Source organism: Gracilinanus agilis, chromosome 3, assembly GCF_016433145.1.
Source record: "Gracilinanus agilis isolate LMUSP501 chromosome 3, AgileGrace, whole genome shotgun sequence".
NCBI lineage: Eukaryota > Metazoa > Chordata > Mammalia > Didelphimorphia > Didelphidae > Gracilinanus > Gracilinanus agilis.
Window position 1 is genome coordinate 273,493,158 of NC_058132.1, and position 26,228 is coordinate 273,519,385.

General features: G+C 33.9%; 1 protein-coding gene across 2 annotated transcripts in view; it reads right to left on the minus strand.

Annotated features, from left to right (window-relative positions):
* Positions 1-26,228, minus strand: part of GALNT13 (polypeptide N-acetylgalactosaminyltransferase 13) — a 717,275-nt gene that overhangs the window by 267,580 nt on the left and 423,467 nt on the right. For both annotated transcript variants that reach the window (XM_044666584.1, XM_044666582.1), the window contains exon 7: positions 4,157-4,337. In XM_044666584.1, the coding sequence (XP_044522519.1) occupies positions 4,157-4,337 (181 nt within the window). The remainder of the gene's footprint in view (positions 1-4,156; positions 4,338-26,228) is intronic.

Consider the following 26,228-nt stretch of genomic DNA (forward strand, 5'->3'; position numbering starts at 1 on the left):
CCTGTCCAGGTGCCCTTACTAATTATTATATTTATTGCATTATGATCTGAGAAGGTTACATTTATTATTTCTGCTCTTTTGCATTTGTTTGCAATGATTCTATGCCCTATAACATGGTCAATCTTTGTGAATGTGCCATGTGCAGCTGAAAAGAAGGTGTATTCCTTTTTATCCCTATTTATTTTTCTCCACATATCAATTAGATCTAATTTTTCTAGGACTTCATTCACCTCTCTTATCTCTTTCTTATTCATTTTTCAGTTTGATTTATCTAGATCTGAAAGAGGAATATTTAGATCTCCCACTATTATGGTTTTACTATCTATTTCCTTCTTGAGCTCTGCCAGTTTCTCCTTTATGAATTTGGATGGTATGCCACTTGGTGCATACATATTGAGCAGTGTTATTTCCTCATTGTTTATACTGCCTTTAATCAGGATGTAATGACCTTCCCTGTCTTTTTTAATCATATCTATTTTTACTTTGGCTTTGTCAGAAATCATAATAGTCACTCCTGCCTTCTTTTTCTCATTTGACTCCTAAAAGATTTTGCTCAAGGCCTTAACCTTAAACTTGTGTATGTCCACCCGCCTCATATGTGTTTCTTGTAGACAACATATGGTAGGATTTTGGTTTCTAATCCTCTCTGCTATTTGCTTCCGTTTTATGAGCGAGTTCATCCCATTCACATTCAGAGTTATAATCATCAGTTGTACATTTGCTGACATTTTCGTATCCTCCCCTATTCCTAGCCCCTTTTTCTTATACTATTTCCTTTTAAACCAGTGATTTGCTATTGAGCCGCTATCCCTTATCCCCTCCCTTGATTAACTTCCCTTTCTACCCTTTCCCTTATTTTTCCCCTTTTTTTGTTTTTAAAGGCCTTATGAATTCCCTCCCCCTCCTTCTCCCCTCCCTTTTTTTGACCTCCCCACTCCCCTGCTCCCCTTGGTTTATCCCTTCTGACTTTCTCAGAAGCATTAGATAAGAGTTTTATGTCCCAATGGATAGTATAGCTACTCTTCCCTCTCCGGTTTGATTACAGTGTGATTAAGGTTTGATTATTGCCTCTTAATCCTCTCTTCCTCTCCTTCTTATAATAGTATTTGTCCCCTCTCCTTCCCATGCCCTCTTTGTCTGTAATCCTATTTTTGTTATTCACTCAAGTTTCTCTTGGTGTCCCCTACTATTCACCCCCTCTTTCCCATCCCCCATGTCATCTTAGATTATTTAGTGTTCCACCCTCACCCTGCGAATTATTCTTCTGATTATTATAATAGTGAATAGAGTTCATTACAGAGAATTATACATAACATTTCTCTACATAGGAATACATATAATTAGATCTCACTGAGGCCCTTAAAAAGGCAAATTTAAAAATTATAAGTTTTCTTTCTTTCCCCTCTGTATCTTAATTACCTTTTCATGTTTCTCTCGATTTTTGTGGTTGGATATCAAACTTTCCATTTAGCCCTGGTCTTTTCTGTGCAAATACCTGGAATTCTTCAATTTTGTTGAATGCCCATACTTTCCCCTGGAAATATATAGTCAATTTTGATGGGTTGTTGATCCGTGGTTGCAGGCCCAGCTCTCTTGCCTTTCTGAATATCGTATTCCAAGTCTTGTGATCTTTTAGCGTGGAGGCTGCCAGATCCTGTGTGATCCTGATTGGTGCTTCTTGATATTTGAATTGTCTCTTTCTGGCTTCTTGTAAGATTTTTTCTTTTGCTTGGAAAAGCTTGAATTTGGCAATTATATTTCTGGGCGTTTTCTTATCTGGGTCGAATGTCCCAGGTGTTCTATGGATCCTTTCAATGTCTATATTGCCCTCTTGTTGTAGGACTTCAGGGCAATTTTGCTGAATTATTTCTGTTAGTATGGAGTCCAGGTTTCTATTAATTTCTGGTTTTTCTGGAAGACCAATTATTCTCAAATTGTCTCTTCTAGACTGGTTTTCTTGGTCTGTCACTCTCTCATTGGGATATTTCATGTTTCCTTCTATTTTTTCAGTCTTTTGACTTTGTTTTATTTGTTCTTGTTGTCTTGAGAGATCATTAGCTTCTAATTGCTCAATTCTAGCCTTTAGGGATTGGTTTTCAGCTATAATCTTTCGGTTTTTTGCTATGCTCTTTTGGTTTTCAGCTATAATCTTCTGGTTTTCGGCTATAATCTTCTGGTTTTCGGCTATAATCTTCTGGTATTCCTTTTCAATCTGGTCATTTCTGGTGTTCAATTGGCTTATCAGTTCATTTGGTTTCTGAGCCTCACTTTCCAATTGCAAGATTCTACCTTTTAAACTGTTATTTTCTTGCCAGATCTCTTCCATTTTCCTCAAAATCTCAGTTTTGAACTCTTCCATAGCTTGTGAGGAGTTTTCCTTATTTGAGGAGGGTTTGGATGCTTGTTTGTTCTCCTCCTCTGTTTGCTTGGTTGTCTGGATTTTCTCTGTGTAAAAGTTGTCAAGTGTTAAAGACTTCTTTTTTCTTGTTGTTAATCTTTCTCTTCTGAACTTCCTGAGACTGGGTAGCCATCATTAGCCCAGCAGCTTCTCAGGTTTATCCTCGCGCTCAGGTTCTGTCCGCAGTCTTTTGGCTCCTGAGGTCTGAGTTATGGTTTTTTCCAAGGTCAAGCCCCCTGGTGACCCCCTTGCTTAATCCTCTGCCAGAGGTTTCTTTACAAGTCTCAGGGCACTGCTTCCACCGTCGTATACCAGTCTGCACTAGTTCCCCACTCAGGGTTTCAGAGCTTTAGCTCGTGGCTGTGTCTGCCTCCACCCACGCCTCCGCCAGTGCCTGTGCTCTGAGCCAGTACTCTGAGACCTGCATCCGCTCTCTGAGCCCTGCTCTCACGCTCAGAGTTTGTGTGCTTTCTTTAGCTTTTTGGGGTCCTAAATCTTGCTGCTCTCAGGAACATGCCCTGGAGCTGCCAATGACTTGATGGGTGCCCCAAACTTGCTCTATTTCTTTTTAGCTGGATTCGGCGCTATAGGTGGTGTGTGTGGAGGTGGTGGGGGTGGGGTGGTTGCTCAGTCCGCGATTTAGTGAGAGCTGTTTCACCCCTTTATAGCATGGAAATGCCCCAATTCCACGTAGCTTCAACGCTGTGCCCTGTTGTGGGGTTCCTACATTCCTCTGGACTTGTTTTTATGTCCCCTTGAGTTTTGTGTGTTTCGGTCAGGAGAGGTTAAGAGTTGCTTCTTACTCTGCCGCCATCTTAACCTGGAACCTCTCTACTATTCTTTATATTTGCTATTATGCATTTCTACTACCATTAAGTTTTTTAATTTAAGAAGTCATATGAATTGAAAATGAAAAGGTTACATAAATGTCACTATTTTTCTGCAGATTTTCTAAAATGTTGATAAAATATAATGTGTGAACATCTGGGATGGGTATCTCTTGAAGGGAAAAATAGATCTATTCATAAAATAGTATTTCTGGCAGCATCTTTCTGACACAGAAGAGTTATGAAATTTGTGAGAAAAAAAGAAGAATGTCTTCTAATTACACTTTTATATACAACTTGTCCTTAATTTTTCTCTAAGTACAATAAAGTTGGATCTACATGTGAGAATTTATTTGAATTTTCCTCTTTCATCAAAAACTTCACTAATGATCAATCTTGTTGGCTCTTTTTATTTTAAAGAAACAACGTCAAATAGAAAAAAAAAACAAACAATTTTTATGACAGTTGTTCTATATTGCAAAAACAAAATAGGAACAAGTCCTGGGTCAAATGACTAAAAATGTTTTTTGATGATATATTTTAGATCAACGAAAGCTAATTGACCAAAGAATAATTTAGTGACCATAGGTCATGATAGTACTGAATCATGTTAATAACCTGGCTTTTAAAATTCTTTACATTCTGGCCATCTGTTATTGGTGATTCTGGTGGGAAGGTAAATGTTTATATTGGAAATTAAATGAAACATTTAAACCAAATAATATTTTTCTATATGGTATAAATTCATATTATTTAAAATCACCTTATAAAAATCTTTGCAAAAAGGTAAGATTTCTGAGAATTCAAATAACAAACACACCTATTTGAATAATCACCACCAAAAGAAATAAATCAAACAAGGAAAATGATTATATTTGCATGGAATTTAATTCATTCTACAGAAAGTAACAAAACAGCCAGATTTGCTTACCTGGGGATATGATATAGAAGAAATCCTTAAATTCATCCATCCAGACTTCTGCTAATCTTCTATTATTCTTATTAATGACATGACCAGTACCCCCTGGAAAAGTATATGGGGTTGCCTTGCGAAACACATGACCCACATGAGAACAGGTTACAATTTCTAATGATCCTCCACATTGCCAAATCTGGAAAAGGGGGGGAGGAAAACATTTTATGAGTCTTAAAAATAAGGCAATGAAGGAGGAATAAGAGGAAGTATAGCTTGAAAAGACAATATTCATTTAGATTTAAAAATATTGACCTGAAATTACAAAGATTCACTTTATGAAATATATTTCATAGTATATCATTCTGAGAGAGACAGAGAAATGGTTATATATGACAAATTGTCATATTTACTTCTAGCAAAGAATTTTACCTTATGTCAACTGTAATAGGTATAGTTTAAAAACAGATTTGTTTGTAAGCATGTTAGGAAAAGCCTTTGCTAGGATTCATGGACATTCTGAATGGAATGCAAGGGGTAGAGAGGAAGTGCTGGGCAACTGACAGACTGCTGTGCTATGAGGGGTTCAGAGGAGAAGTGCAATATGCAGTCGCTAATTCTCTAGGATCTTGGAGAGTGGTGAAGGCTGAAAAGGCAGAAGACCTCAATCTTTCAAGTCAACACTGAGTAGGGAAGTGGCCTGTGATCTGGTGGACAGCTTGCAGATTTCACTCTCTACCTGGCTACTTTGGATCACCAGTTCTGAAGGTGTTGGCTCCTGGCATCCTGAAAACATCCCTGGAATAGTTGTGAGATGCCAAGTTCAAGTCCTCTTCCTCAAGTCCTTAGCCAAGCTGTGAAAACCTGGCAGAAGCTGGTTTTTCCTAACATGCTTACAAACAAATCAGCTTTTAAACTATACCTATTACACTTATTGAAATTTGACTATCTAGCAGTCTGCCATATTTATCAGATACCCTGATTTTTGATTTGTGGTTCTAAATTACCAACACATATCAGCCTAATTAATTATTTACTCATATATTTAACAAGTGACCACAATGTATTAAAAACTAAAAAGTTGTGATCTACTTTATAATTTATTTCATGGTACTATGCCATGACTGTATATCTTTATAAGTGGGGAAAAGTTTTGGTTGTAATTCATTTTAAGTAAGAAATAGTTTCATTTTCTTCTATCACTTGAAGAAATCTAATTTTTGTTTTCTTTGGTAAGCTTTTGTGGTACTTTTCCCATTTGGCTAACTTTGAGTTTTCAGGTGCTATTACCAAACTTTTTTTTTCACAAGTTTCTGCTTTCATTCTTATTTCTTGAATGAACTTTTCTTCTATACCACATATATGACTTTAAAAATAATTTTAAGCTCTTGTAGAATTTTTTTGGCTTATATCCAACTCTCATTTTCCTTTGAGCCTTTGCTTATAGCTGTTTTGACTTCATTATTTTCTTATCAGTCTGTTTCTTAATCTTCACTGAAAACAATAGATTTTTATGATCAGTTTCTTTTTTTTGTAATTTGCTCATTTTTTCTGCCCCACTTCTTGGTTTAGCTAAATATAAATTATCTTAAATTTGGGCTTTATTCCCAGGATTGAGGTGTTTGGGGATTAGGGGATCTCTCTCAACCTTCAAGCTACTTTTACACTGCTATTTTCACAGCTAGTTCAGAAGTTTTCAATGCTTCTAAAATAGTGTGATCTGAAGAGAGGTGTGGTCCCTGTTTCTCTTCTCTATACTCAGGCCTTTACTCAGGAAAGGTCCTTTGCTCCCTGGGATTACAATCACCATTGTTCCTAAGGTTTCCTTGGGACCAGAACTAATACTGCTCCTCAAAATTCCTGTTCCATCTTGACTGAAAGTGCTCCTCTCTCGGCCCTGAGAATATGACCCAGAAAGGGGATATATATATATATAATGGATTAATGGATAGTGGAATATTGGATATGTGGAATAATATGTGAATAATGGAAATAATATATAATTATAATAATAATGGAGATATATATATATATAAATATATATATGATATAGATATAGATATATAATGGAATTGCCAAATAAGTTCTAGTCCTCCATCAAGTGCTAACTTAAGGGTTCCCCATAATCCCTTTTTACCAATTACTTTACCATCTATGTCTTGAGAACTCTGAAGATTTTGCTCCTGTCACCACAAGCTAGTCCCAACAATGAATTACATCCATATGTGCTTTGGGTCTGACTTTACTCTCATATCACTAATTTCACCTTCTAACCTTATAAGTTCTTATGCTGGAAGAATATCTCACCCTGAACTATTATTGGCTCCTCAAATCCAGATTTCAGTATTATTTTAAAGATCTTTGAAGGGGAATGTTGAGAAAACTTGACTGAGTGGTTCATCTGCTCTGCCATCCTAGAGGTTCTTTTTAAAAATGTGTCTTAGGGTGCAGCTGGGTGGCTCAGGGGATTGGAAGCCATGTCTAGAAAAGGGAGGTCTGTAGTTTCATATCTTGCCTCAGACAATTCCTAGCTGTGTGATCCTGGGCAAGTCACTTTAGCCCCATTGCCTAGCCCTTACCTCTATTCTGCCTTAGAACCCTGTAGTGATTCTAAGATGGAAAGTAAGGATTTAAAAAATGTGTCTTAGGATCCCGCAAACTCCCTCTTTTTAGGGTAATGGGACCTGATCCTAAAGAGATGGGTAGAGAAATCTAAAGAAATGTATCAACACCTTATTAATCCTCTATACATCAGATCAAACAAGCTTGAGTAGGGAAGTGGTATATAAGGAAAAACGTTTTGAATAGGTAAAGGAAAATAACCTGGGAGAAATGGAGAATCACAGAAGAACAATGAGAATCTAACTATGGCCTCAAGAGAAGAATATCAGGTTGCCATCATTAGAAAAGGTGAGATAACAAAATATCCCCAAAAGGCCAACTGGATTTAACATCTAGTAAATAGAAAAGCATTAGGAAACCTTTAAATAAAGAGCCAAAGAAAGTTTTGGGGGTTAGCTAAGATACAGGCCAACACAATAAGTATCAAAACCCATTGGATGAATTTTTATGGGCCTGAGAAAGAGGGAGAGAGAGCAGAATATTGGTGGCGATGGATCTTTTTATTCATGTAACTAGAGAGTAATCATAGATGATGACAGTTAATTTGCAGTCTTTCAAAGGTTAAATTTTATAGGAAGACTAAATGGAAAACACAGAGGATATACTTGTTGCAAGGTTAAGGAAATCACATCTATGTACTAGAATAAGATTCTAGGTAGCTCTATAGCTGACTCAAGCAGTGGCATAAAATGTAAATGGAAATCCCCATCACTGCATTTTTATTTATTTTTTCCTCTTTATTTAGTTTTCTTTAGATTATATGTAAATATAATTTTAATAATGATTTCTGACATTTTTCATTTAATATTCTTTCTCTCCCTCCAATCCATCCTCCATTTCCCAAAAGGCAAGTGATATGATAAAGGTTGTATGTATGTTATCATAACAATATATTTTTTCATGTGGTGAAACAAGAAACATAGTGCTTACATTAGAGGAAAGTTCATGTAGGAAATAAAATGAAAAATTGTATGGTTCAATCATCAATTCAGACTCCTTCAGGGTATATTAATTTAGAAAACCACAAATTAGGAGTTCCATGAGTGAAGCCAAACTGGTGGAGTAATCCTCAACAACTGAGAAAAATGCTGTATTTTTTTCTGTTCTCATTCAATTTTCTTCAGAAAATTATTTATTTTTGATTTGATTTATCTAATTCTGAGTGGTGAAAGTCAAAAGTCCTCACCAATATAGTAACATTGTCTATTTCTTCCTGTAACTTATTCCACTTTTCCTCTAAGAATTTGTATGCTTTACCATTTCATGCATATATGTTTAGTATTGATATTAATTTACTTTCCATGGTATATTTTAGCAAATTTTCACTTCACCACATATTTCAATTATATTTATTTTTGCATTATTTTCTCTGAAATCATGATTGCTTCCTCTTCTTTTTCCTTTACTTTCTTAATGAAGCTGAAGCATAACAGATTCTACTCTGGCTTCTTTAATCTGTATGCGACTATGCTTGTAATATATTTCTTGTAAACAAATTATTGTAAGCTTATTTTTTAATCTACTCTGTTATCCACTTCTTTTTATGGGTGAGTTTATCCCATTAATATGCATAATTATTATTATTGTATATTTCCTTCATTCCTAGTTTTTCCTCCTTATTTATCTTTCTAAATGTCTCCCTCTCTGTCTCTCTTCTTTCATGCTCTCCCTCTTCAAATGCATTTTGCCTTTTTTCAGATTTCAGGTAGTCCAATATTTCTTATATTATCACTCCTCAATTATTTTTTTCAAGTCAGTTTTTTTTCCAGTTGATATATTCCACTTTTTCTTGATGTTTCTTGATGTCTCATGGAGGCATTCTCTTCCACTTGTGCAATTCTAATTTTTAAGTTATTTTCTTTCATGAGCTTTTGTACTTCCTTTACTATTTGGCCATTTCTGCTTTATTATTCCTTTTAAGAAGTGCTTCTCTTCAGTGAATAAGTAATTTTTCCTCATTTTGCCTATTATATTTTTATAAGATATTACTTTCTTTTATTTTTTGTGATTCTTTACAAACTGTTGACTCTTCTTTTCATAATTACTTTGTCATTCTTTTTACTTCTCTCAACATTTCCTCTACCTCTCTTTTTTAAATTTTGAAAACATTTTACCTCTTGTGAAAGAGAATTTAAAGTCTTTTTGTTTATTTTAATTTAATCAATAATTTGGAGTTGCCCACCTTTCACAGTTATTTAGCCATGAATACTTAGAACCTTTTACTAGAAAAGGAAGTTCATAATCTAAAAGACCACAAGCACTGCACCTCATTTCCAAACCCCCCAGAAGTGCTAGGCAAATTGAGAAACTGTGATTGATTCCTGAGATGTGAGAAGGGGAGCTGATGGAAGGAGAAAACTACAAATAAGCTTAAACTTTTGGGATCATAGGGGTTCTTCTTTGCAGTCTTTTGCTTTTTGGCCATGAGTTCTGGTGAGATTCTTTGCAGTCTTTTGGTACCTGGGTGGATTGAGCTCTTGGATAGCTCAGCATCTTTTGAGGCTTCAGATTTTGGCTTCCTGATTCAGAGTTTGGATTCTAGTAAAGATTTGGCTTTCTGTATTGGAGACTAGGGGTGAAGAGGGATACTTACTTGGGTGAGACTCTTGCATCCTTAGCATGAGAGACTGCCCTTTGCAGATATGCTTCTTTGGAGTCTTTCTTTGGTTGTTGAAACATCTAGCTGTAGACACTTTTGTGGGCTGGTAAGATTCATATTCCTATTCACATTCAAGGTCTGGAGGCACTTAAATCCAGAAATAGGGTATTTTTAGGTAGGCAATATTTTCTACCTCTTTCCTACATTTCTGTCTCTTACTATAACTATTTTGTTGTTTTTTTTTTTTTTTGTTTTTGTTTTTAAACCCTTGTACTTCGGTGTATTGTCTCATAGGTGGAAGATTGGTAAGGGTGGGCAATGGGGGTCAAGTGACTTGCCCAGGGTCACACAGCTGGGAAGTGGCTGAGGCCGGGTTTGAACCTAGGACCTCCTGTCTCTAGGCCTGACTCTCACTCCACTGAGCTACCCAGCTGCCCTATAACTATTTTGTTTTAATAAAGCTATTAACAGTCTCATGACATGAGTTAATTTTTATAAATGGAGACCACAACATTTTAAAATTTCTAATATTTGTCAAACCCATTTTAATTATTAAACTATCCAGGAATTCTTTTGGAGCCTCACAGCTATTCATTTTTTTTTCCTTTGAGACTATGGATATATCCATTTTCACATTGATGTTTTGGGTGGGGAAATTTTTTCACTCCATCCATTCATCATTCTGCCATTCCAGAATTAATGTTGAGTCTTTTTTAGCTATTTATAGCAGAACATTAGACATCTCAGGTAAGTCTCTGCCTTTATTCTGCTATCTTGGACACAATTACATTTTAATCTGATTTGTGTCAGACTGAAGAATTCCTTGAGTGTTTGGCTGTATGTTAGTTTCATATTTATGATTTAAAACTTTAAATGGAGAAGAAACTCCTCAGAGCTCCAGAGTAGATCTGAGGATCTTGGCAGTACTCTGAATTAAGGAAACTGCCACTGAAAGAGCATAAGCCTTTCTCAGTACTCTATGAAGCATGGCTCTATGTGCTAAAAGATTTTAACCTTCCTTTAGTTATCTGAGAATTAGAGAAAAAAAACTTCCCAGAAGAACTATGTGGACCAAAAAGGGCTCAAATAAGGGGAAAATGTATGGTTTTCCCTAAGCAAAAACATAGTAAAATTTTTCTATATGAAAGTGAAAGATATTAAGGCCACAATAGTGTATTTGCTCATATTGCTTCTCTGGGGGCCACATTCCTCCAAAGACACTTTGTACAACAAAAGAAGAGTGTATCTATATAAGTATAGTATTATATTTTCATTATTCTTGCTTTTGGATTGTAGTCCATACATGTTACAATAGTTCTTCCTGTTGATTTAGAAAATGCTTTACTTTTAAAAGGTAATAATAGTACTTAACTCATTTTTTTTTTCAAATGAGAAGCACACACTTAGGACTTGGGCAGTGACATTTCAATTAGTCAAAATGTATACACCGTAAGAATATATTACAGCAATCTAGCCTGGATTAAGTTTAAGAAAGGATAAGAATGAGCTATGGATGTGTGTAAAAGAAGCCCCTTCCTCCCAGGGTCAAGAACTTTCTTCTCATCTGACTCATCCCATTAGGGTGGCTGGAGAGCTCCAAACAGAGGTCACAGGTTAAGAGTCCTAGGAACATGACCCAGACTAAGGGTTATGGAACTGGATCAAAGAGACTTTGATTGGTTCCTGAGATGTGATAAACCAGCTCAGAGAGACAGAAAGGAATGTGGAGAAAAGGGCTATAAAAATGAGACCATAGAGAAGATCAAGGTCTTTGGCATGAGTTTTCTGGGATTGATTCTTCTACTCTATTCGGTGTTGGTGGCTCAGGCAGAAGATACCCTCATTGGCTAGTAAGACTCTTGCTGCAAAGAGACTACCAGACTTCCATGTGGAGACAGGAACCTTGTTTGGCAGTGAGCTGAAATTCTACAGATCACACTTTAGAGTGGTAGGCTAGGAAGTAAATTTCTACTTCCTTCCTTCCTTATTTCTTTCTTATACTATATTAATATTAAATTAAATTGATAAAAGCTACTATCATCCTCATGACTTAAAAGTTAATTTTATAAATAGTGACCACGATATTTTTACTAATATTATTTAACAAAATCAATTTCTAAATATTACATGTAGCATTTTAATTATTACATATTACATTTATTTTCATTATTGCAGATTTATGTCATATCTGAGATACACTACATTTTGATCTAGCTCTAAATTTAAATGCCCTGTTAACCCTCCCAGAGCACACAATTCATTCATTGTGATCAGTTACAATATGTACCATATAGTTAATGGTTACTAAGGATTTTTACTTTATCTTAAGAAATAAGTCACAATTGCATCACTACTTCAGGATGCCTAGTATTAAATCCCTTTTCTTATCATGTATTTAACAAAATCACAAACTAGAATGCATATATCCTATCCCCTGTGATTGGCTCTTCTCAAGGCAGTTATTTTTCTACTATATTGCACTCTTCCTTAATTGAAAGCTTTAATTTGAACATGATGAGAACAGATACATATTTGAAGGCTGTATTAAGGAGACATAATTATGCCCAAATAACTAACAGGATATTGTATTTTGGTAGCAGAAGGACATGGAAGAGGGGTGAGTTGTGCTAAGAGAGGATCATTTTCACAGGGTTATGAAAGGTATGTAATAAAAAACTGGAGAGAAGAAAAGAGAGAAGAGACACTACACTGACTGGTGCAGTATATGTTCAATTCCAGCATTCTCATTTGTTATATGCTCTTTGCACAGTGTACTGTTACTAGAAAAAAGATTCCAAAACAATGTTGAAATGATGGAATGTTTGGATCCTGAGGCAAAATAAAAGAAAAATGTAATGCTAGAGACAATTTAGAATTAGGAATAAAGAGAGAAAGTAGTAGCCCTGGGAGAAGAAAAAGACATAAATATATATAATGTTCAAATATAGTGGAAGGAGGTGATGAAATTGTGCTTAGGTTTTTTGGTGTGTTTTATTATTGTTGTTATGAACATTTTTCAGTTTAAGATGGAGCCGTATGGTCTAGCATGTGGATATCCCACTTTAATGTTATGTACCCTGAGAGTTACAGGAGAGGGATCACAAAACTAAACATTTATGTATTATTAATGGTTGATATTTCATGTCATAAGAAATCTAGAAAATGAAAGTTTTTATTTAGATTGTGCTATTAACAATAAACACCTTATCACATATAGATACAGGGATTATTTTTTTTTCTTTAGCATCATTTAGAAGAGTACAATGGACTTCAAAAAGTTGAGTTAGTTCTTTAGGCAAAGTGGTCTGCTTTTCCCAGAATTAAGAGAAATGTAGTAAGAACTATGAGTGATAAGAAGGAAATAGATGAGAACAGTCTTAAATTTTATTCTAAACAGTGTTACAGAGGACATTCAATTTATCGGAATCACAATTTTCACAATCTATCTACTCTGCCTGGTATGTCCTCCTTTTTCAACTCTGCCTTTTCTTTTTCTTCAAATCTCAGCTAATATCTTTTCTTCTATAAGATGCCCTTTTTTCCTTAAACTAATTAGTGCTTTTTGTCTCAGTTTGTCTCCAAATTATCTTGTATAGGTTTTGTTTGTATATAATCATTTGCCAATTGTCTAGGTCTACTAGATAATAAGCTTCTTGACAACAAGGGTTCTCATAGTTTTCCTTTGTTTCTCCAGTGCTTAGCTCAGGGTCTCACACTTAGTAGGTACTTAAACAAATGCTTTTTAAATTTAACTTGGTAGTTTCATTTCTTCATTCTGGGATAAAGCAAATCCAGTTTTCTGAATCATGTATATCTATGAAAGACAAGTTGATAAGGTGATTGGGAGATTTCATATTGCTACTTTAGTCCAAGTCTCTATGCTGTTCACAGCATGATTTTTCCTTCTTTTACTTTGTTCTCTAGTTTTGGCCCTGTCCTACCTGAGGGCCACACCATAGCTAACACCCCATTGATTATCTAGATTATATGTAAAGGCCACAAAAGGGGAGCTATAGTATCGAAACACCTACTCTGGCATTTCTTTGTCTCACTCTCAGAGCCCCATTGAAATCTGGCAAATAAGTTGCCAATTTAATATTATAAGATCCTTTATTTGGAACTGCCACAGTTGGTATATGAAGTCAAAATTTATAGGATCATAAACTTGAAGATTAAAGCTCCCTGAAAAGCCATGTCCATAAACTTTTCTAAGTTGCTGTGGCAAATTACAACTTCCTCACTTGGGGTAAACAGTAAGACATGAGTAAAATACTGAGGGAGAAATCCAATGGGTTTACAGACTGATATCTGGCTTTCAAATGGTAAGAACATCTACATGATGGGAACTGTTTTGGTCAGTTTTATAGTTTATTTTCAATTATAAGGCTGAGATGTACAATGAATCACTGATACTGCTATTTTTTAAAATTGTAGAACAAAGCAAGAATTTGTAAAATGGCAGAAGAAAATCCAAATTCAAAAAAATTCAGAAGTATAACAAGTGTAAGTTGAATGAAACTATAACAAAGTTTAAATCAAATAAAGAGGGTTTGAAGAAAGCCGATAATCACTAAATGCAATAAAATCTTGGCAAAATAATGTTTTCAGGAATAAAGTAAGAATCAGTATTACATATCAGCTATTACAACAGAATAAAAGGAGAAAAAAGAAAAGTCATATATAAATATGTCTTATGGAAAGTATTTCATTTGGAGAGATTATATATTCCTATATGCATGTTTATAAATATTTTATCTATGCATATATATCTATACATGTATATATACATATATGCATGCATAAATACATGTGTATTCCACAGCAACTGTTGTTGGGAATTGAAAATTTTACTTTCATAGCCTGTATAAGGCAGTGAGTACTGATTGTATGTATTAATGGCTTTTAAGTCATATAATATCCATGTGGTATGCATAGTGCCAGGCATTTAGCTGTTGCTAACTGTTTTACAATTATTATCTCATTTTATCCTCACAAAACTTTGGAAGGGATTTTCTCTTATGAGCCTAATTTTTCAGATGAGGAAACTGAGGCAAACAGAGGTTGTAACTTGCTGAATGATCCAGAGATAGTAAGCATGCTGTTTTTCAATCATTTTGGTCATGTCTGACTCTTCATGACCCCATTTGGGCTTTTCTTGGCAATGATCCTTGAGTGATTTGCTGTTTCCTTCTCCAGCTCATTTTACAGAGGAGAAATGGGCAAATAGAGATAAGTGATTTATCCAAGGTCACATATCTAGTAAATATCAGAGACTAGACTTGAATTCAGGAAGATAAGCCTTACTGACTCCAAACTCAGTGCTGTATCCATTATGCCAGGTAGCTGTCCCTCTGAGTCAACTAGCTGAGACCCAATGAGGCAAAGTTTATGCAGTGATGGTTGACTCTTCAACTAATTCTAGCCTTTCTCTTCTCTATTAAAATAGGTCATCATAACACCTAAAATAAAAAGCTGTTTTTCAAAAGGTATCTTCCAATCCATTGGAACACATGGCTTCATAGGATGATAAAAAAAAAGAATATCTATAACAATGCCTTAATTTTGCAGAAGAGGAAACTGAGGAAGTAAAATCCCTTAGTCTTGATCACTCTTCTAGTTTGTGGCAAAACTCGAACTGAACCAGAGGTGTCATGCTGCAATGGAAAGTATTTGTTTTTCATTTAGAGCATTCAAATCTTCAAGTAGTTCATTTAAAAAATGAGATAGTTTGGTCTACTTGTCTTTTAAAACCACTTCCAGCCCTCCACATATGATCCTATGAGTCCACTTCTTTTTCTAATTAATCATTCCAGGCTTATGCTCTTGATTTTTCCCTTGACCACTTGATATGTCTGATATTTCTTCCTGTTGAAAACTCTGAGGCTTCCATTATGGTAATCTCTTAGAGTCTTGTTTGTTTTCCCCTTGGCTAGCTTTTACCCATCAGAGTGTAGTGTTCTTATGTCTCTATTGGCAAAATATTTTCATGAACGCTTCTAAACTGGGAGTAGGAGATTCAAATCTAAGTGGTAGTCATTTGGTTATTCCCTTCCCTGTATTAAGTTTCTATTCTTTAAATTGCAACCTTTTTACTAAGTAACACTACACCTTTTCCTATTTGTGAGTGTGTGTGTTTGAATTCATGATGTTTTAATCGAGGGTCATAAACTATATAAATTTCAAATTCACAGAATCTCATTTTTTAGTGCTACTACTGTTTCTAAATATTATATTTGTTATTCTAAATGTACATACCATAGATTTCTTTGCTAGTCTTTTTTTCTTTCCTCCACACTGCCTTTACCTGAAGTTGCATTTTATTATTATAACTATTCCTGCCACATATTTAATCTTTGATATATAACAAAAAAGTCATTGGAAAGTTAGTCAAAAGATCACTTCACCAAGAAATATAAGATCTAGCTTCAAATTTCTTCTTACTAGGTATTTTAACTAGAGCAAATTGGTTTCTTTTTTGATGCACTGTCTTATTTAGTGTTCATAAAAATTAAATGAGTTAATACCATTAGAGTTCTTTTTAATGATTAAGTTTCAAGTATTTTGGTGCCATTTTAACAATATATGCCATTATACTTAAGTGATAGTCTACATTTCAATATGCTTGAGCAACAAATATTAATTCTACAAATCCTAAGAAGAAAATAATATAAATTATCATCCACATTCAAGTATTAAGATCTGGATTCATAGCAGCTAAATATATTCCTATGAACATAATCTTTTTCTGCTAAGATGAAGGTTACAATTATACTTTGGGCACCTCTTATATATCAAGGTTTAATTTCTCTTTGTAGAATTTGGGAATCCAGCATTGGAAATTTCTCCCATGATATACTCTAGTTTCACTTATAAGCACTTGAACTCATAATAAAAGACAAAGAGTAGATTTAAAAAACCATCTCTAAGTGAGAGAAACCCCATTTTTGTGGTAGGTGAATGTCTCCCAAGGAATCTATATAATTTGTATGACTATCAAAAATTGGATAAGAAAAGAGTAAGGTTGAACCTTACTTCTCCCTGTGGCTATTTTATATTTTCCTTTTACTAGTAACTTCCCCATGACCATTATTTTCAATTGTGCCATACATCTCTGCTGCCCCTATTTTCTCCTCCTGGCAGGGGATGATAATTCATTCTTTCTACCTTTGCTTACTTTCATTTTGACTTTCTGTAGCAAATGGATCTTTTTGGCTTCTGTCCAGACACCAAATCTTTAATAAGTTGATCTTTGAGAGATTTACCTGAAGCCTTAGATCATCAGGTTAGAACTCTTTCGTTCCTCTTGGGAATCTAGATCCTTTACAATATTGAAATCAGTTACTGTTTTATACCCAGGTTCCATACTTTCATCCTCTACATCAGAGGTCTATAAATTAGGGCTGTAGAGTAAAAAAAATTTTTTTTAATTTTTTTTTTATTTTAAACCCCTAACTTCTGTGCATTGACTTATAGGTGGAAGAGTGGCAAGGGTAGGCAATGGGGGTCAAGTAACTTGCCCAGGGTCACACAGCTGGGAAGTGTCTGAGGCCAGATTTGAACCTAGGACCTCCTGTCTCTAGGCCTGGCTCTCAATCCACTGACCTACCCAGCTGCCCCTGAGTAAAAAAAATTAATAAAGGAAGATAAAAATAATCCTTAGGTTCAGGGCCATGTAAAAATTGGCAACATCAGATTTAATTAAAAAATTCTTCATGTGTCTGTTGGAAACACTTTTAAAAATTGGTTTGTCTAGTAGTGTTACTTATTTCTATTTAGAATCAGCTCATTGTGTATTCAGAATCTTAAATCTTCTATTTTCCTCAGTCCTTGTATAATATAACTTCCACTCACATGAAACCTTGTATTATGCCTTTTGAGGTTTGAAAAGGTACACATGAACTCTATCTCCTACCCACCAGAGCAGCTGGAATAGGTAAAAAATTAGTTTTAGCTGTTTTTCCATCAATGGGTCCAAAAGAAAGGTGAGGGTGTAATGAAATAGGAAGCTGAGTCTGATTATCTTCCTCAAATTCCCACAATTGTATCAGATGTAGGTGATGTTTTATTCATTCCCCCCCTGAAAAAGCAATTTATAGAGAGTAGCATTACATTATATGCAATGCCATTAAAGATATATATGTGCATATATGTATGCCATTGTTACATTTATATAATCTCAAATTTCCATTCTTTTGGAATCTTTCCCTCATTTAAGAGAACTTAAGAAAATTGGTTCCTTAGTACCTCTAAAAATGAATGTTCTACTACATGTTTCTTCAGTGTGAATTTCGTGAGTTCTAAGTGCTCTCGTAATTCATCTTTTTTATGTGCCACTATCATTCTCACACATAATACATGCAGTATAGAAATGCTGAAGCCCAAATATGATTGATCCATTGGTATCACTGATACAATTCCATGAATCTGTTTCCCTTTAGATCTATTCTGGTGACCTTCCAAATTCATATATAAATCCTCTTAAGAGCATGTGTCTTACCTGGATCTCATTGCAAAATTTCTTTTAGGATCATTTTCTCCTCAATATTTCCTTTGTTATATAAAGCTATATTGTTCACAACGTTTTATCACTACCTTTTGAAATGTCTTGGACATACAATAAGAATAAACACAAAGGAAGAAAAGTGTCCTAGAAAGTATTTAATTAAATTATCAAATAAAGGATCAATTGCTTTTCAAGAAAATTCTCTCAGACATGATTGGGGATGTAGACTCGAAACTACCAGACAAATGCAACTATCAACAATTTGGAAGTAGGTCTTGAACACATGTTAAAACCAGTGGAAATACACATCTGCCATAGGGGGGAGAGGGAAGTCGGGGGGGGGTGGTGAAGGGGACTTTTCATGTTAACTTTTCAAAAAAAATAAATATTAATAAATGTTTTAAAAAAAAGAAATAAAATTCTCTGTATCTCTTTTTCGGCCCCTAGTATTCTTTCAAATCTGAGTTTTGTTCCAAATTACATTTTGTTGACATAAATTGACAAAATTTACAAAATGAGTAATTAATTAATTAAAAATAAATTTTAAAGTAGGAAACTTAGGCTTCACATTTTTTAAGTTACCAGTCACCTAGGATTGAGACCTTCAAGTTATTTTCATTTCATCTCTCATATCAAGGCAATCATCAAGCTCATCATTTTTCTTTCAAAATTTCTCATCTAGCCAACCCTTCTTTTTCCATTTTATTTTCAATATGCTGGTTCAGGCATGTTTTAACTCATGAGTAGATTATTTCAACTAATAAGAGGACACATAGAAGGTAAGAGAGTTTTCCTTCTAATTCAAAGTGGGGATATATGAATAAAGAAGGGAGTTTGAGCAAATACATTGTAATTTTACATAGGTTTCTTTTCCTATCCACTGTTTTGACCCCCAAACTCTACTATGTTCTCACCTACTTTACACTAACAATTCAAAGGGGGAATTCAAGTTTTCACAACCAGTATGTCAAAATGTCCATCATATATGCTGTCAACAGCTGATATTCCATGCACATAAGACTGTTTGGTGATACAAAAGCTCCCTAAAGGCAAAATGGCTATTTTATATCCTAGAGTGTAATAATATTCTAGTAGCCATTTTTAACTTGATATTGATTAGTTAATTGTACCTTAGTAATGAGAATTATTTGTGTTTGGGAAATTATTCCCTTCCTTCAGGTTAGGAGATGGATAGGACTATGTTATATTTGATAATGAAATGCTAATGACAAGAAGTAGAAAACAAAATAGCACACAAAATATTGAAAATATATTTCTAAAATATTGAAGTTAATGTTAAAAATACGCTGAAAAATAGCATGAAAAAATCTGAAGCTTGGGACATTATCTATTCCCAAATAGGAGCAAAGCCCTATTTTAATAAAAAACTTAAAATTCAAGGAGTAGCCTGGGGAAATGAGCAAACAACAAAAAAAGAATCTGACTATATAAAGTTAATCTGAAGACATGTGTGAAGAGCAAATAAAACTCTTTGTCTATCAATAAGCAACTTTTAAGCTGATCAATCCAAAACTTAAGAACCCCTACTTAGTACCTCACCAGTCACTAATTATGAGAGTTCACAAGTCACTTTCTAGATTTGGTGATAACTCCAGAAGCCACTGCTCAATCCCTGGGCAGTGCTAGGCAAATTGAAAGTCTATGTTTGGTTCCCATAAGTGGAGAAGTGGAGAAGTGACAGGAAGTGATGTCAAGAAAGTTTTTTTGAAAAGGCCAGCTTGATGATTCATTCACATTCTCTGCATTGGTGAGCTGGACTAGAGGAGGAGACTCTTTCACTGGACCCTGTGTATGCTTGTGGTGGTGAGTGGAATAGCTCCTTCCTTGGTTCTTTGGTGAGGACACCATTTCTGCTTATTGGTGCTTTGGTGGGACACTACTTTCAAAATGAATTCTGATAAGATTCTTAAAGGTGTTAGCCTTGTGTACACTGAAGGTTCTCAGCAAATTCTTCATTGTTTCTTGGTTATTCAGATTTTAGCTTCCTAATTAGCAATTTGGATTCTAATGAGATTCACTTTCAGATTTGCAGTTTTGGTCTGGAGACATTAGGATTAACCTTAGGGTATTTGTAGCTAGGCAATACTTTCTGTCTCTATCTACATTTTTCCATTTTTACTCTTTCCACCTCTTTGTAAATAAAGCTGCTAAATGTCATTTTGACTTAAGCTGTATTATTTTTAAATCAGTTACCACATTATTTTAGAATTCTCATATTTAGCATGAAATCTAAATTTAAATTCTTACATAGGAAATATCAGAACACAAACAAAGAAAACAATAAATAAAATCAGCTACAATCAAAGCCTCAAGTAAAAATGTGAATTGAATATAAGCCCCCAAAAAAATTCCTGGAAGAGCTCCAGAAAGATTTGAAAAATCAAATAGAAGTAGGAGAAAAATTAGGAAAATAAATGAGAATAATTCAAGAAAATTATCAAAAGTTAGCCTAAACTTTGGTACTAATGACCCAAAATCACCTGAAGGAAATAATCTCTTCAAAAACAGAATTTGCAAAATGGTAAAAGAGGCACAAAAATCCATTGAAGAGAAGAAAGTTAAAAAAATAGAATTTTCCCAATCAAAAAGAGACTAAAAAGTTTAATGAGGAAAATGATTTTTAAAAATTATAATTGGGAATTTGGAAGTTAATAATTCAATGAGTCATCAAGAAACAATGAAACAAAATCAAAAGAATAAAGAAGATAGATATAAAATAGCTCACTCAAAAAACAACTGACTTAGAAAAGAGATACATGAGAGAGAATTTAAGAACTATTGGGCAACCTAAAGGCAATGATCAAGAAAAAGATTCTAAACTTCAGATTTCAAGAAAAATTTTCATTCATTCACTCATTCAAGAAAAATGTTATTCTAGAACAGGAAGGTAAAATAGAAATTCAAAGAATACTCAGTCACTTTCTGAAATAGACCCCAAAATTAAAACAAACAAACAAACAAAACAGGAATACTCTCATCAAATTCCAAAGTTGCTAGGTTATAGTGGGAAAAATTAAATAGCCAAAAAGGAACAAATCACATATAGTGGAGAAATAGTCAGAGCTATACAAGAGCTATACATTTCTACTTTGAAGATTGGACAGGACTTCTGGTTCCAAGATGTACGATTAAGGTAGTAAGTCCTGTAACCCCTACCAAATTCCCCTCCAAAAAAACTTGAACCAAAGCCTTTTACCAAATTTACAATAATGATATTTCCAGACTAGAACAACTTAGAGTATTAGTACTAGTCTCATTGGGGTGGGAGGAGAGCTAAGTCTGAGCAGGTAGCCTGAGCCCATGTAGCTTTAGGAGGCCTCACTCCTCCAAGGAGCAAGACCTTAACCAAAATCAAGTGTCCTGAAACATCATATGCCTGGGACTGATCAACTGTGAGGCCTTACCTTAAGAGCAGGCCAACACAGAAGACCCCAGACCCTGACATTGATCAACAGAGGCCTCACCTGTGGGAATGGCTTTAAGGAAGGCTCTACCACCATTACAAAGCAGAGGCAAGGCCCCCTTACTTTGCAAACATGTAGCAATATTCCCCAATGATATAAGCCAGGAGCAAGCCCTTTTCACTGGTCAGGCAAGCAGCAAGACCCCTCCCCATCAATGGTATAAGCCAGAAGCTAGATTTGGGAGAAACCAGCATGGAAGGCCCCATTAGTACAAGTCAGCAGCTAGGCCCTGAGACCTATGCAAGCCAGTAGTGAATTCTTCTAGCAGTGCAAAGCAGCAACAATATGCCTTAGCAATGTAATCTGGTGTAGCAATGCTCTCTTCAATCCATAAGCAGGACTCAACTTCATTATACAGTGAAAAGTTAAATTTAAAAATATATATATGTATGTATGTATGTATACTGGAAAAAGTAATAAAACAAAAAAAATAAAAAAGAATATAACCTTCTATAGTCACTATGGTGACAGGAAAGATCAATGCACAAGCTTAGAAAAGCACACTATTTTCAAAACAGCTACATGCGTAGCATCAAAGAAAAATGTGAATATTCTGTTAAAATAGACCAGTGATGGGTAACCTTTGGAGCTTGGTGTGTCAAAATTCGCCAAAAACTGAGCATAATTCAGGTGGTGTGTAGCTTTGAGGAAAAAAACACATAATTTCACAATATTTATAGTTTAAATAACAAAAATGTATAATTATAATATATAACTGTATTTAATAAACCAAAATAGGTAAATTAATATAGGTGGAATTTTCTTCAATAGTGCATAGAGTGTCTACACTACACTACAGCAAATATTTCATCCTTGGCATGTGGTCCCATATTCTCTGTATGAGGCCACATGCTGCCACATGTTATTGACAATGGCTATGCATGTCAGCACGTGTGTCATAGATTTGCCATCACTGCCATAGAAGTTACAATAGAAAATGAAGCCATATCAATAACAAACATACATGTACCAAAAGTTTAACATCTGGATTCTTAAAGGAAAAGATAAGTTATTTACAGGAGGAAATATACATTAAAATATACTACAGAGGAAACTAAAATTTATCCTATTAGAACTACATAAATCAAACAAAAAATCTTAAAGAGAATAGATTTTTAGAAAGGTTAACTATTTATCTTTATGTGGCACCCTCACAACAACTGAACATGTAATTGGCCTTAAAAAACACATAAAATGCCAAAAAGCTGTAATATTTAATATATCTTTGTGAATTCCATGTGAACAGGAAGGACCTCTAGGAGTTGATACAGAGTGAAAGGAGCAGAGCCAGGGGAACATTGTACATAGAGCTAGATACAATGTGGTGGAATAGAATGTAGTGGACTTCTGTGCTGGCAGCAATGAAATTTCCCAGGACAATTCTGAGGGAATTATGGAAAAGAACCCTACCAAATTCAGAGGAAGAACTACAGAAGAGGAAACACAGAGGAAAGGCCGCTACTTGAGTGCATGGGTTGAGGCGAATGTGATTGGGGATATAGACCTGAAACTACCACACCAATGCAACTATCAACAATTTGGAAAGAAGTCTTGATCAATGACACATGTTAAAACCAGGGGAGGTATGCATCAACTATGCAGCGGGGAGGAGGTTGAGGGGTGAAGGGGAAAGTAATAACATGAATCATGTAACCATGTTACATTTTCTAAAAAATAAAAATTATTAAAAAAATGTATCCTTTTTTCAGTATCTATTTTTTATATATTATATAATGTGTAAATAACATGTGTAGGATTTGTTACAAATGTGTAATAAAATATAACAAATTTTCTCATCTAAGATTAACAGATTCTCATATTATTCTATATTCAACAATCTATGTCTCATTCATTTCCCCCCTCCCTCCTACCCCTTTCTACTCTCTAAGAAGGCACATAATATGATATAGACCATCTATATAGTATGATAAAATACATATTTCCTTGTTTATCAATTTGTGAAACAAGACACTAGAGAAAAATTTATACTATATATATAGAAAAATACATGGAAGAAATAAAGTGAAAAATGGTATATCTTTTTTATCATAATACAATAAAATTACATTCAATAGAAGGCCATAGAGAAATTGATTAGACCTAATAGAAAACTGATTATTTTGATCTTAAAAAATGAGTGGATAAGTAAACAAATTATAGAAACAATCAATGATTTCACTAAAGAAAATTTCAAAGGAGACAATATACCAAAATATATGGCATATGGTCAAAGCATTAACAGGAAGACTTATATGAATTGATGCCAAGTAAAATGAGCACAACCCGGAGGTAATGGTATGGTAATAGCACTATTGTGTAATCAACTGTGAATGATTTAAATATTATAGTAATATAATAATCCAAGATAAGTCTGAAGGATTTACAGTGAAAAATGCTGTCCATCTACAGAGAAAAACACTGATGGATGGTGAATACTTTTAATAGTTCCTTTTTTATCTTTTATTTTATGTTCTGTGTTCTCATTTCATGAAAAAAAATTTAATGTGAAAATATGCTTTGCATTACCATATTGTATAATCTGTATCAAAGTGTTTACCTTCTCATGGCAAGGTGAGTGAAATTACGTAGGAAATTTGGAATTCAAAATTTATAAAAAAAAGAATGTTACCATTGCTTTTGCATGTAATTGAGAAAAAAATTTATAAAAGAAAAAAACATGATTAATAAAAAATCACAGGAATAAATTATGCAAAGTGCTAGCCATGTTTTCAATTTGGTTGAGAATAGCTGAGATATGGACCACCTTAAAAACAAAGTGAATGAATGGGATATATTTTTTCTTATTTAAAGTTTTAAATTATAGCTAAATCACAATGTGAAAAGGTTTATTCTGTGATGATTAGCACTTAGGAATAGCAAAGAGTTCAATTTACAGAGCAGTTGAAGTCCTAATTAAGTAAGTAATGTTGATCTGGAAAAGATTTGGGTTAGAGACCTTTCATGAATCTCATGTTTTTTAGTGCTGAATGGTTTGACTGCCTTTACTTCCCAAGTTCATAACAACTATTTCAGTACTCATGCCATAATGATATTTATTAAGCATTACTATTCTACCCAGTTTTCTATTTCAGTCTATAGTAAAACCTTTCCTCATTTTACAATTGAAAAAATTGCTTTAAATGTAGTGGTTTAAGGAACACATTGAATCTAAACACATGCTGTTTTAGAAATACATAACAATTATGAGAAAGTCTAGATACAACACACACTGTGTGTGAGTATGTATACATGAATATATGCACTCATATATATATATACATGCACATATATAATATACTGTATGTGTAAAATATTCTCTAAATTGTGTGTATATTTTACATATCCTCTGTCTGTACATATGCCATTTTGGGTAATACATGTATATGCATATAATTTTATACATATATACTAGAGATAGTTATATTATCTAGTATATATATAGAAATTTAGAAAAAATATGTGTACTCTGTACAGACTATATTATATATTGATTACATTATATGCATGTTTATACAGCATTCATATGTATACATATACATTTGTATGCTAGACTATAGGAATTACTGATCTATATCAGATTTCCAGAATATATGGGCAAAGTCCGTTTTGTTTTATTTGTGTCTTTTTAATATTTGGAAGAACATATCTATAAAAATTTTAATTTTTTCATGAAGAACTTGTTTAGGAAAAATGAAACTCACACATCCATTTTATGAAACAAAGTATTCTTGAAATATAAAAGCTTACTCTAATATTGACATTGACAAAATTATTCCTCACCAACACTTCTGAAGACTTTTAAGTGGGATGTATTCCTCTTCTTTCACTTTTCAAATTGTGGGACACAAAAGTAGAGGCAAAATTATACCTAAGGAAAATTGGAAAGATACAACTATAAAAGTCCCAGGAACAGACTTCTATGTTTTGCTTTGCCAGTTCATTGGTTGCACAGAGTGCCCAGCAAAGTTTTTCCCTTCTCATGAGATGCTTTATATAATATCACAAACACTATTTTTATCTCTGTTACACTGAGGCTATCAGAAGCTATTCTTGTGACATTTAAATTGCTATATCTCATAAATCAATATTTTAATATATTAGTGAAGCAGACGACTCTCTCATTTTAACACACGTATTAAATATCTGTTCCTATCAAAAGAGAACAACCTATCTTTTAACTCTGAATTACAGATGCATAGAATATTAGACTTTATCTATCAATTCGAACATATATTTCATTGTAATGGTTGGAAAACAGAGGCTAAGAAAAGCATAATGTCTTTTCCTAATGTCAAATAATAAGCGGCAGAGTTAGAATTAGGAAAATAAATTAATTGAAAAATAAAACCAAAAGTTATTTTTATTAAATACTAATACAATTGATACACAATTAGCTAATTTAATAAAAATAAAATAAGATCACTTACTCTCTAGAGTATTAGAGAATTAGAGGAAAAAATTCTGATGAGTAAGAATTAAATTGAGAATAGGAAAATTATAAACCATGCAAAAGAAATTTAGAAAAAGATCATATGTTACTATAAGTAGATTCACCTAATAAATTTGAGAACTTAAAATGAGTAGAAAAAACTACAAATATATAAACTTTAAAAAGTTAGAATATAATCTAAATAGTTTAATCTCAGATGGAGAAATCAAAAAGGGGATTAATGAATTGTCAATTTAAAAGGCACTTATACCAATCACAAGTAAATTCCTAGGATACTAAGAAGTTAATGTATGATGGACTTGAGCAATCTTTTAGTAAAAACTCATTTTTTAAAATGAAGAAAGTTGAGCCTAGAGAAGGCCTATCCAACATCTAATTCTAAAATGTGTGGACATTTCAGATATCCAATCCTTATTTCTGTTTTTGATATT